The sequence below is a fragment of the Lissotriton vulgaris genome, chromosome 8, assembly GCF_964263255.1.
Source record: "Lissotriton vulgaris chromosome 8, aLisVul1.2, whole genome shotgun sequence".
NCBI classification, from domain to species: Eukaryota; Metazoa; Chordata; class Amphibia; order Caudata; family Salamandridae; genus Lissotriton; species Lissotriton vulgaris.
Genome location: NC_141696.1, coordinates 1,303,829,885 through 1,303,842,351, shown reverse-complemented (window position 1 = coordinate 1,303,842,351; position 12,467 = coordinate 1,303,829,885). Strand labels below are relative to the sequence as shown.

Here is a 12,467-nt window from a genome sequence, read left to right as displayed (position 1 = left end):
CCTTGCCCTAGTACGTTTGGACAAAAATGTAACCTCCTTATCTGCTAGGTCATTATACTCGGAAACCTTTAACCGGATGTCAGCCAAAAGAGATTCCGCCGGTTGTAGCTCGTGCCGACATTCTAGGGATAACAGTTCACGTTCCAACTTGTCCATGGAGTCCCTCAGTGATTTGAGCACACCAGACTGCATACCAATACACGCTCCTCTCACAGTCACTTTAAAGGCCCCCCATACAGTCCCCATGTCACTCACACAGCCAACATTCCTAACAAAGAAGTCCTCAATGACTGTCCTTAGTTCCTCACGAAACACCAGGTCCGATAAAGTACCAGGCGGTAGAGGCCACGAGAAGGGCGCAGTTGTATGAGATGGCAGCCATACCTCCATCAACACAGGGGCATAGTCAGATAGTGTTCGAGGAAGATGACACACTTTCACCACCCAACCGCTAACATCTTTGGTCACCAACCAATAGTCCAGATGCGACCAGGTATCATGCGCCGATGTGTAACATGTACCCTCACATACTCCCGGGTGCCCTAGTCTCCACACATCCACCAATCCAAGTCCACTCAAACTATCTTGCACCGCAGTTGCTGCCTCCTTAGCTGTGTAGGGGCGATCATCCTTCCTATCCATTGTACCGTCCAGCATCACATTCAGGTCCCCACCACATACGATAGCAGAAGGTGGCAGAGCGTACACTTTGTTCCATAAGGTGACATAAAACTCAGGGTCGTCAACATTCGGACCATAGACATTGACCATTGTGACCAGTGTACTTCACAATTTCCCATGCAATATAATATATCTACCCTCTTTGTCAATTTCCTCATGTATCGATACAAATGGCACACCTTTCTTTATCAATATCATGACTCCACGAGCATATGAGGAGTAATTGGATGCCAGCCTTGTACCCGCCCAATGTCTAGCAACTGTTTCTGCCGCCCCTCCTTTAAGGTGTGTCTCCTGAAGAAAGACCACCTGCACTCCATGCCTGTTCAAATATGCCAATACCTGCCTTGTCTTCTGCGGTCTGTTTAGTCCCCTCACATTCCATGTGACCCAGGTGAGCTGCCCCCCTTATCCATATGACCGTCCGTAATTTAGCCCCTTAAGCATAATTTTTGTGCCCACTTCCCAGTACCAGCTGTTAATCACAGTGCAACTAATCAACCAAGTAGCTGCTGGTTTCTTCCTAGTCTAGGCAGTATCCCAGCCAGCCTGCTCCCTTCCCATCTTCCAACCCTCCCGGATTCTTACACGTATCATTACTAGCACCAACCCACATCTGGATTCTCTGAAACCCCCCCATCTCCCCCTCCCACTTTAGCTCCCCCAACCTGCCAAACCCATTCCCAACCCTCCAACTTCAAAACTCCCATCCCAGCTCCAAACGTATTTTGGGGTACTCCCATATGTGGGGCCCTAGAGGCGTTCAACTCCCATGAATTTAGATAAACGGGAGGTGACTGAGCCTTTTATATGAACTGCCCATCATTACCACCTTAGGGCCGCGTCCCAACATTGCAGCAGAGTTAGACTCAGAGATCCAGGGACTGCCCTCCAAACAGTTATTAATAAGTGACACGGTCCCTTTGACAATATAACCAGCACATTAACAAGCAGTGTCCTGAGCAATTATGTAACCATTAGCGTCCATTTCTCCCGCAGCCTCACCCCTCCATACCTACAATAAAAGGGGGAATCGCAATACCAGCTGCGCTTCTCAAACAGTATTAACATAAATACAGCAGAGGGCATTTAACGACATATGGAAATGTTCATGACCCCCATTGAGAACTGTGTAGGTCCACATAACCATCACCCAAGTGGTTGCAATGTTTATATCCTATTAAAGAAAGTAGTGTCATTTGTAGCCGCAGTGTCCCTGTGCAGGTGAGAGATGAACTTCAGAACTCAGCAATTACCCATAGAATGCCACAGTGTCCCACGCAATTATAACTGTACCGTGATAAGCAGTGGCTTCTAGCAGGCATCCACTTAAAAGTGCGTGTCACCCATGCACCCTCATCCCTTCCATGCAAGTGTGATATCTAGGTGTCGACCACGCACCCCGGAAAGTAGGTACGTAGTCAGTACAGAAACCCTGCAAAGTCAGTCGAAGCGTTCAACACTAGCGTTGAATGCCCTCCAGTTTTGCTATCCCACATTCCAAAAGGTATAAACGTAGACATTACAGAGGGCCTGCAAAGACAAACAAAGCTTCTGTGCTATCATTGAGGGCACTCAAGTCGCGCCACCCACATCACACCACCATATAAATCAGATTCATGTTCAAAACCAGTGAGAGGGTGTCACTTCGGTTAGCAGCAGCTCCCCAGCAAGTACAATCAAGGAGTCTTGTGAGTGCTAAGTAATGCAGAGGGCTAGGCCGCGTCTTCAAGCTGCTCCTCCTCTCCGCCCTGCGCCATATTGAAGTCTTGTTTCCGTTTTTTCTGCTTCTTAGCGTAATCCATGGCCGCTTTCGGTGAAGTGAAAATCTTGTTATCCGATGGGGCTCCGATCCGCAGTGGAGCCGGATACAGCATAGCATATGGTATCTCCTCCGTCCTGAGTAGTTGCTTCACCCCATTGAATTCTTTCCGCGCCGTTTGTACTGCCATCGTGAAATCTGGGAAGAACTCCAATTTGCTGCCCTGATACTCTATGGTGCCCTTCTCTCGTGCCAGCCGTAAAATTACATATCTGTCCTTATAGTTGAGTATGCGGGCAATAATGGGGCGGGGAGGTGCACCAGGCACCGGTCGCTTCGCTAGGGAACGGTGCGCCCTTTCAACTATGAATACTCGTGACAGGTTTTCAGCCCCAAATAAGTCAACAATCAAGCGTTCCATGAAGTCTTCCATTTTACCAACGTTTGTGGATTCCGGCAGCCCTGTGACGCGGATGTTATTGCGCCAAGAGCGCCCTTCCAACTCCTCATTCTTGCTCTGAATAACTGCCAGTACCCGCTCCACATTGAACACTTTAGTATTGACTGTGGCTAGGCCGTCCTCAGTAGCTGACACCCTCTGCTCCACCTCGGTCATTCTCTAATTCTGTCTATCAAGCTGCGTAGCCATATGATCAAGTCTGAGGTTGACCGCCTCCATTGTGCCTTCGATGGATTGCAAAGTCCTTTGCATGGCCAGTAATGTATTTTCTATATTCGGTGTTCCCCCCCGAAGCTCCAGCCGGTTCTGTGTCCAGTGGGGGTTGTGAGGATGATAATGCAGACTTCCTAGCGTCAAAGTTCAGCTTAGGCGGATTCCTCTCCGGCCTGCCCATGCTGCCACCGGCCTAATATAGTAAGACTGCTGCTTCCAGGCCCGCACAGCAGCTATCTAGTCTCCAATCGGCACGTAAACTGGAGATAGCAAGCAAGGGACACCACGCACGAGACTCAGCAGTAGCGCCAGTAATGTAAAAGTAGTGAAAGTTCCAGTGCCCTATAGCAGCATATCCTCCGCTGCCACACGTGCGCCACCACTATTATACAACGACCAGCAAAGCTCAATGACGAGGCAATCCCCTTCGCAGTTCGCTTTCCTCCCTTCAATCACCAAAATGCAAAGAGAGATCCCTTCTGACTCTCCACAATGCCGCCAAGGGCACTGGTCACTGCCACTCCGCCTCCATCCGCCTGCCGCCCCAGTCCGCACCTCACCCAGCCGGCCGCAGATCGCACGGAGCGGCCCTGTCCGGCCTAGCGCCGCCTCCGCAGCCCCGGCCTTTCCTAGGCCGCCTGCCCTCTCACCGCCACCAGCACAGATGGGCGCCAAACCGGTCACTGCCAGCCGCCGGTGTCCCGGATCTCCGGGCTGCTGCACACTTCCAGGCTCGCGTCAAGTTTCACCACTGCCCGATCCTCTGTGCTTGTACTTCTTGTGGCTGCGGCTCCACATGCCGCAGGGCCGTTCCATCCTCGTCAGACGCGCTCCGCTGCAGCCGTTGCGGGACGGTCCCGTTCACCACAAGGTTTCTTTCCCGGCAAGGGGACCGCACTCCAGATCGCACGTTTGCAGGGCGTCAGGCATCCGGAGACAGCCTTAATCCATGCCCCATGCAATCAGGCACACGTAGCCGCCAAGTTGCTGTGTGATAATGGCAGGATGTCAAGGATAAATGAAGGATTTAAACTCAGTCCGGCAGAGCCTCACATCAGTGCGGCCATCTTGCCGTGCGCCCCTTGAGCCTGGTAATGTGATTTAAATGTTTTCGGGCGCCCTTAAACCAGAGCTCATGCTACTGGTATGTGAGTGGAATTGCAATACCCTCCAAAGAAATGTCTTCCTCTGGTGGATCATCTTCTTTGTAGAAGTGAAACACGTGTTATTGGATTTGCTTCAGGGAAGACTATCCATGAATAGAATACCTCTATCTGGTGATATTCATGTGCCTCTATTACAAAAACTGCCCTACCACCTCTTGATGTTAGGCCATGTTTTATAAGTTTTATAGTGATGGCTTTCCTTAAATTTAGAGGAATGGATATAGCATCCCGTCGGTTTCTTGGTAACCTGTAAAGTTAAAAGCTGCATCGACCGGATCAGCCGTAGCTCCACCGGTTTCAGTGTTGTTGCCATTATTCAACATTGTTTAATGAAATTCTGCAAAGCAACTTTCAAGGAAACAAAGATATGGTGCACAATATTTTGGAACACTGTATCCTTCAACGTTGAACAAACCAAAAAGCTAATACATAGGATTTTTGTCCTACTCAGCTATGGCGGATATTATCCCTTACCCACGTAATCTGTATGTCTCAATCGAGTATACTAAACTTAATTGTGTGTGCTAGCTAACTTATAGGTTACTAGAAACTTTCTCGAGTAAACAAGAAGGGATTAGTTTCCTACCTTCCCCATTTCTGCAGGCACCAGCACATGTGAAATTTGTGGTTGATGATACTCCTAGTGTATTCTCTCTAGAGCGCCAGGAAATTCCTCAGCACCTAAAAAAACGTATTTAATCCCATAAGCATGACAACTTTGTTTTCCCTAGAACCGGAACAATATCTTCAGACTTGTGGAAACAATGGATAACTAATTCACTCAGTCAATCATGCAAGCTTCGTCGTTTCTACAGAGTTTGCACAGAAATAGAGAGACTGGTATTTCAATAAAAAGGGGTTAATTGTACACTCTTCTTTCTCATGCAAGAGAGGTGAACTGCTACAATCGTTAGACAGAATGCGAAGTATAATGCGTACAGCGTAAACAGTAATATAAAATAATACTGTAATATCATTGTCTGTTGCTATGACATATATACAATTACATACATAAATAACACAGGCTAAAATACTCAACTGGTGCTTCTTAAAATATGCCTACCCCAGTGTACCTAACCTAGGTCTAGTACTAGGGAAGAAGTAGGTGTTTGTCTTTTGCATAATTTAGTTTTGCCAAGAATTGCCAAAGGGCTCGCTAGGTTCTAATCCGCTCCATACCTTAGAAAGAGAGAGGTTAGTATCTCTGTCTCGGGACTCGATTTCCCAACACCCTGCAAGGGGAGTCCGAAACACTGGAGCTGGATTTCTCGGCAGGTGGATGACCGCTTCTGGTCAGTGCGTCAGCTGGTGAGTTGGCTTCCTTAGGCACTTGCTGTAACGAGCTGCGTCGTGCAAGTAGGTAGTCGAACTGCACTGAACCACACTGTGCTTTGCCATAGGAAGTAAAGGTATATTTATACCTTGAAGGTGTTTGGGAATGCCAGCATTGACTCGGGCATATCAACGTCATGAATGAACTCCTAAGGAATAGATGTTCATGCATAATGAAATCTTGGAGAAATCAATAATCAAGCGAGGGTAAGTCCCTAACGGGTTAAAGAGTCTGGTTTTCCAAGAAATCGTATTGACGTGCATGAACGGAGGGAAGTAGCCATGCCTGTACTTGGGTAGCATAGGTTATGCCTAAATAAGGACTGGATTTCTATGCCTATATAAGGGCTATGCGAATTGTACCTATATAAGGGCATGAATTGGGAAATTCATTCGGAATCTAAAATCAAACACAACAGAAATACCCTATAATTGAAGTGATCACGTTCACATCCTTTGCCCACTTACAACCTGTCCTGGAAAAGATCTTTGCGCTCTTTGGGCTGCCCCATGAAATCAAGACGGACAATGGACCTCCATTTCAAGGAGGAGAGTTAAAAAATATGTTAGCGCTGCTCGGAGTCAACCACCATCGCATCCCCCCTCAGTGGCCGCAGGCAAACGGTGAGGCCGAACGTTTCATGCGATCCTTCAATAAGATCCTCCGAATAGCAGTCCCGGAGTAGCCTGATCCTGAAGTGACGCCTCAAAGGTTCTTACAGGAGTATCACAGCACCCCACACTGCCTGACACAGAGGTCTCTGTGGTCCTTGATGCTAGCGGGACCCCGTCGATACACAATCCCCATAGCAGATAATTGGGTCCAAAGCCATATGACCCTGCCAGCACTCAAGATCAGCGAGCAGCAAACCACGAGCCGACCAGTGGGAAACGAAGAGCGAAAACCTGTGTCATTGCACCGGGATCTACTGTCCTAGTTCAGAACCGTCACAGTGGTGGAAAGCTCCGCATGACGTACGAACCAGGGCTGTGGACCGTGCTGAAGATCAGCGCAACTACCCTCACAGCCTGACGAGAAAAGACCATCACCAGAAACATATCTTGGTTCAAGAAAGTTCCAAGGTTCGATGCAGAGATGATGTCTCCCAGACCTGTAGAGAGTGGAGAATCAGCGGTAGAAGGCATCCCATCGTGCCTGGACTAAGATCAAGCCGTGACTGATTCACTTCCAATCCAGACCTCAGAGCTGGCACACCCAGAGACTGTTTCCAATAAGTAACCAGTTTATTAATTTTTTTTAAATAAGTGATAATGTGTTGGTGTTAATGGCTGCAGTTGTTGTTATTGGAGATATATAGTGTCTCCAAAGCATCCCCTAAGCCCTAAAAACACCCAGTTCATTGCATCCACATAAGTGAATACGCCAGCGTGACGGGAGAGAATGTGCTTGCCTGCTGCTTCTGTATATTTTCCCTGTACACTCCCCGCTACCTAAAACACTGGAAGCCACCCCTCCTCGTCCTCAGAACTGGGTATGACAAATCCAGGATTAGCAAATCAGGAACAACAGGCAATTAATAAAAATTAAATAAGAACAACCATTTGCAATGCAATAGGTCTCGCATTAGGAAAGTTTGAGCTATTGGTCTTGGAAATGACACATTTTATATTTATGTGTTGGTTTTGAAAATAGCGAAATGAATAGCTTTGTCATTTACAATGCCAATACTTTTAACTTTTGCAAATGTGGCACTTATAGCATTTGTAATGCAACATGTTTTGTATTTACGTGACTTAGATGTATTGATAGTACAAATAACAATGGCTTTTAATTTTTGTAAATAATTAATACTTTAATAAAAGTTATTGTAATTTACAATGGCAATAGCTTAAACTTTTGTAAATACCTTTTGTGAAGATTATGTTCAGTGTATTTTATTGTGACGAAACTCCAAGAACAGAAGTGAAATATTAATGTCTCTTTGTGACATTTGTAATAAAGCTTGAAACATTGAGAGAACATATTTGAACCAGTTGTTGTTGAATGGTTGCACTGATTGATGCTGTGGTGGCGCGGAGAGATGTTGTGGTGGCGGCGAGTGATGCTGTGGAGTTCAGTGATGCTGTGGTAGCACATAGTGATGTTGTGGTGCCCCTGAGTGATGCTGTGGTGGTGCGATAGATAGATAGAGGGCGAAAGATAGAGTGAGGGCGATAGATAGATAAATAGAGTGACGGCGATAGATAGATAAATAGAGTGACAGCGATAGATAGATAAATAGAGTGACAGCGATAGATAGATAGACAGAGTGAGGGCGATAGATAGAGTGAGGGCGATAGATAGATAACTAGATAGATAGATAGATAGAGGGCGATAGAGTGAGGGCGGTAAAGTGGTAGAGTGAGGGCAGTGGCGTGAGGGCGGTAGAGTGAGGGCGATAGATAGATAACTAACTAGATAGATAGATAGATAGATAGAGGGCGATAGAGTGAGGGCGGTAAAGTGGTAGAGTGAGGGCAGTGGCGTGAGGGCGGTAGAGTGAGGGCGTGAGTGCTGTAGAGTGAGAGTGGTAGAGTGAGAGCGGAAGAGTGGTAGAGTGAGGGCGGTAGAGTGAGGGCGGAAGAGTGGTAGAGTGAGGGTGGTAGAGTGAGGGCGGTAGAGTGAGGGCAGCAGAGTGGTAGAGTGAGGGCGGTAGAGTAAGGGCGTGAGTGTGGTAGAGTGGGAGAGTGAGGGCGGTAGTTTGGGAGAGTGAGGGCGGTAGAGTGGTAGAGTGAGGGCGGTAGAGTGGTAGAGTGAGGGCGGTAGAGTGAGGGCGTGAGGGCGGTAGAGTGAGGGCATTAGGACGGTAGAGTGGTAGAGTGAGGGCGGGAGAGTGAGGGCGTGAGGCCAGTAGGGTGGTAGAGTGAGTGCGGTAGAGTGAGGGCGGTAAAGTGGTAGAGTGAGGGCGGGAGAGTGAGGGCGTGAGGCCAGTAGAGTGGTAGAGTGAGTGCGGTAGAGTGAGGGTGTGAGGGCAGTAAAGTGGTAGAGTGAGGGTGGTAGAGTGAGGGCGTGAGGGGGGTTGAGTGGTAGAGTGAGGGTGGTAGAGTGGTAGAGTGAGGGCGGTAGAGTGAGGGCATAAGTGTTTGGCAGGAGCTGAAGAGGCGAGTGGCTGGTGCCTCTGTAAGGCAGGCCGACATAGGACCACCCCTTGCCCAGCCCTCCAGACAACACTGTGTACAGGCTTACCTGTCTACACTGCTGCTTTGGAATCGGTGTCTAGTCCGATATCTGGGCTTGGGGGAGGGTGGGGGGAGGGTTGCAGCTGACCATTGAGACACTTGGGTAGACGCATGTACATCCTTTGAACAATCCAGGTATCCGTCCATGCACCAACAACCATGTATTCATTAAACCATCCTGTTAATCACTGATTTAATCATTTTTGCATTCATTTAACCACCCCTGAACCTGCATTATCCACCTACACATCCATTACCCATCCATGCATCAATTGAAGGTTGAGAACATATGTGCAGCCCGTGTATAATTTCTGTTGTTTTGCTGTTTTCCGCTATGAAATATACATTAACGGAGCTGTGTGAGGTCTCAGTTTTATCAGTCTGCCAACACTGCAGCCCAAGGCTGAGGGGCCTTGGCGGTGGCCTGTGGTTCCCTGTGATGGCAGTGCTGCATGCTACTGATCAGAACTGAGGTGATAGGTCGGGCTAGGATGGACTTTCATCGGGGCTGGTGAGATTTCTCGTAGAATGGCAAGTCGGGCAGACACTGAGGTGGGGTGGGGGCAGGGCTGGTGAGAAGTTAGAATATTTGTAGTTCCCTTCTCCTGGGGGTGGGGAGGGGGAAGGCGGTTAGTTAGAAAGGATTAAACAAATAGTGCCTTCAGCGTACTGTCTGCAGGGCACAGTTATGTGTGCATGCCAGGTGTAAGGGGTAAGACGTTTCAAAACACAGCACATTCCAGGAAAGTTCTTTTGGTTTACTTGAATTTAAGATAAAAATGTCACTTTTACTACATGTCTCATATTAGCTTATGGCCGCCTGCTAGCTCGGAGCCGAACAGGATGCTGGCTTCTCCCAAGGGTGATGGGAGATTTAAATGTGTGCAGGAAGAGTTTGTGTGTGGGGGGTGGGGAGGGGGAGAGACAAAGTGAACACAGTGAGATGGGCTGGGTGAGGGGTAGCGAGAAGAGAGCCATAGTGGTAAAGTGAAGGTGAATTTGGACGGTAAAATTGACATTAGGTCAGGGGGAGGGGTTATGGGGACGGATAGGCAAGCATGTGAAGGGAGGGTTGGTTAAGAAGGATGGCGCGAGAGAGGAGTGGGGGCGGGTGATGCGGGTATGGACGTGGGCAGCTTCTTTTCTATACTTACCTTTTTCAATCTTAGAAATCTTAGATCCGGCCAGAGGAAGGAGTGGAGGGGTTCTCTGCCAGGATCCTGCTGTACTGGCTTCGATGCTTGTCCACTGGGAGGGTACCCGAGGAGTTTTGTAGGCGATGAGCCACTGTGGATGCCACTTGCATTGTAAGGAGGGGCTGGGGCAGAGTCAGTCAGAGGTGCGGCGTGGCATCGAGTTGAAAGGCTATGTGTTGTACACTATGTTTAACCAAGTTGACCTAGCCATCTATAATTTGAAAGACTCTATGGTGTAACCAATCTTTGACCAACCTGTATTTGCGATTTCAGGACAAACGGAAAAGGTCGCAAAGCACAACAAGGGGAAAGGACTGCAACGGAGAGCGCGTGCTGCTTATAATAGAGAATGTATTTTAGACTTGGTGGATGAGAATTAGTGCCTTGCAGTATTGGGAGTTAGGAATGCTGCCAAATAAAATAAAAGTAATGTGTGCATACTCTGGGGTGGGAGGTGGTGGTGGGGGAAGGCACAGGAAGATGAAGTGAATTGGAAGCAGCTCCCTGGCGAGGAAAGGGTGGTAGAAAAATAAACATGCTTCAGAGCAGTTCTTTTATTTAATAGGTAATTTACTTAGCCGTAGCATGTAGCTGGCAACCTTTACACAATCAACTGGACACGGCTGCGGCTATTTCACCATGAGATGCACACTCCGGGCGGGAGAGGATGTTGGTGGAAGGCAGGGGGAGATGAAATAAAGTGTAAGCAGCGCTGTGGCTGCGGTGAGGAGAGGGCCGAAATAAAAACAAGTGAGAAAAAGCCTTTGATCTGTGAAAGCCTTTGATGTGCGAGCGAGTGAGCAAATGGTGGGGGCCAGTGGTAGAGGTGAGGGGGGAGTCACGGGGAGATTAAGGGACAGAAGGCTAGCGGCCGTGAAGTGCAGGCGGGGGGCGGGGAGCAGAGCCTTTGAAGAGCCAGTCCGTGAAAGGCTGATAGGCAGAAGCTCGTGCACGAGGCGTGCACTTTCGAAAATCCGGATCGTAAAAGTCAGCTTTGTGGATGGACGGCATTAGGTCTCTCTCTACGCGAGACCTAAAAAAGGTATAGGAACTAGTTATGAAAATGATGAATGCTTGGGAGCTGGCAACAGTTACTGCCCACTTGTATCTCTCCTCCTATGCTCTAACTCACAATCTCCAGTGCTGTTCCCAGCTTTGGCCCTGACCTGTAACATGAGAAAAAAGTAGAAATAAAGCAACAGCAAGGTTGTATGGAGGCAATCATGATTGAGACCTCATGCTTCTTCTACCTAGATCCTCTGCTTTATCTGCTGAAGGCAAACCTTGACACTGCCCAAGCGACTAAGCAGATGAGGGACGGATCTGAGTGTAGTTTTTATCTGAAAAATAGGATATGCTGGTAATGTTGCTGCCTTTTTTTGTAATACAACTGTATTTGGACAGATGGTGACTGCTCAGCAATTGCCTAGTTTCTCAGTGAGCATGTACAAGGCTGTAACTTTCTGAGCTGACGAACTGAGTTCAGTATCTCAACTTGGCTAACGATTGCACAAGTGGTAGTTGAAAAGTTGTGAGGCACTGCAAGGATGACATATTTTATTTTAGAGCTCATTAAGAAACACTATAAAAAAGGCATTAGAATATACTTTTGTTTTTCTTTTAAGTCTTTTCATACTTATTCGTTATTTTCAGGATTCATTCCAGAAAATTCTACTAGCAATATGCAAGCAGGCAGCTGAAACTAGTAATGTTTACAAGAAGCATCGAATTCTTACAATCTACCACCTGTTTGTTAACCTGCTTCTCAAAGAAATGAAGGATGGTTTAGGTGGAGCCTGGGCTTTTGTCTTGAGAGATGTGATTTATTCCTTGATCCACCAAATCAACACCAGGTATGTATTCAGCATGTATATTATGTCTCTTATGTTTTCTTCTTCCCTTTCAAATCTACTTTTTAAAAACCATTTTCTTTTGCTTAGTAAAGGGGTACATTTTAAGCTTCTCTGGAATTCTTCTTGACAGCCGGATGTGCACATACATTACAATCATCTGAAGATGTCACTACCGTCATGGCCATCATAAAAGGAGAGTAAGAGAGTGGGTGTTTTCAGTGGAGTCACTCTTGGCTCTGTTTTCAACCTGGCATTATTTTTTGACTGAGAAGTTGCTTAAAATAGTAGTGTATAGTTAAAAAAAATAAAAAGAATATAACCAGACTGTTTTCACGTTTTGTGCCCTAAAAGAATCCCATAGGATGACACATGACTTTATATATTTGAAAAGCATTCACATTAGGTGGGATATAATCTTATAACACATTTTTCTATACATTGTCTTGCTAAAAATCATATATCCTTATTTAAGATGTACAGTTATTACTGCTGAAAGTGTGGATAAATTAAGAAATGCTGCGGAAGGGGCCTGGGAGGCCAATATGGTGGATGCCCAGAGCTAGGCTCTTCTCTCCCATCTGCGACCATTGGGAATCCTTGGTGCTGGCAAGACTGTCTTCTTGG

The 12,467-nt window shown here is 47.3% G+C and overlaps 1 protein-coding gene across 1 annotated transcript in view; it reads left to right on the top strand.

Annotated features, from left to right (window-relative positions):
* The window catches only part of ATM (ATM serine/threonine kinase), a 1,399,724-nt gene that overhangs the window by 709,025 nt on the left and 678,232 nt on the right, over positions 1 to 12,467 (top strand). The window contains exon 29 of the mRNA XM_086935231.1: positions 11,644 to 11,843. Coding sequence (XP_086791357.1) covers positions 11,644 to 11,843 — 200 coding nt within the window. The remainder of the gene's footprint in view (positions 1 to 11,643; positions 11,844 to 12,467) is intronic.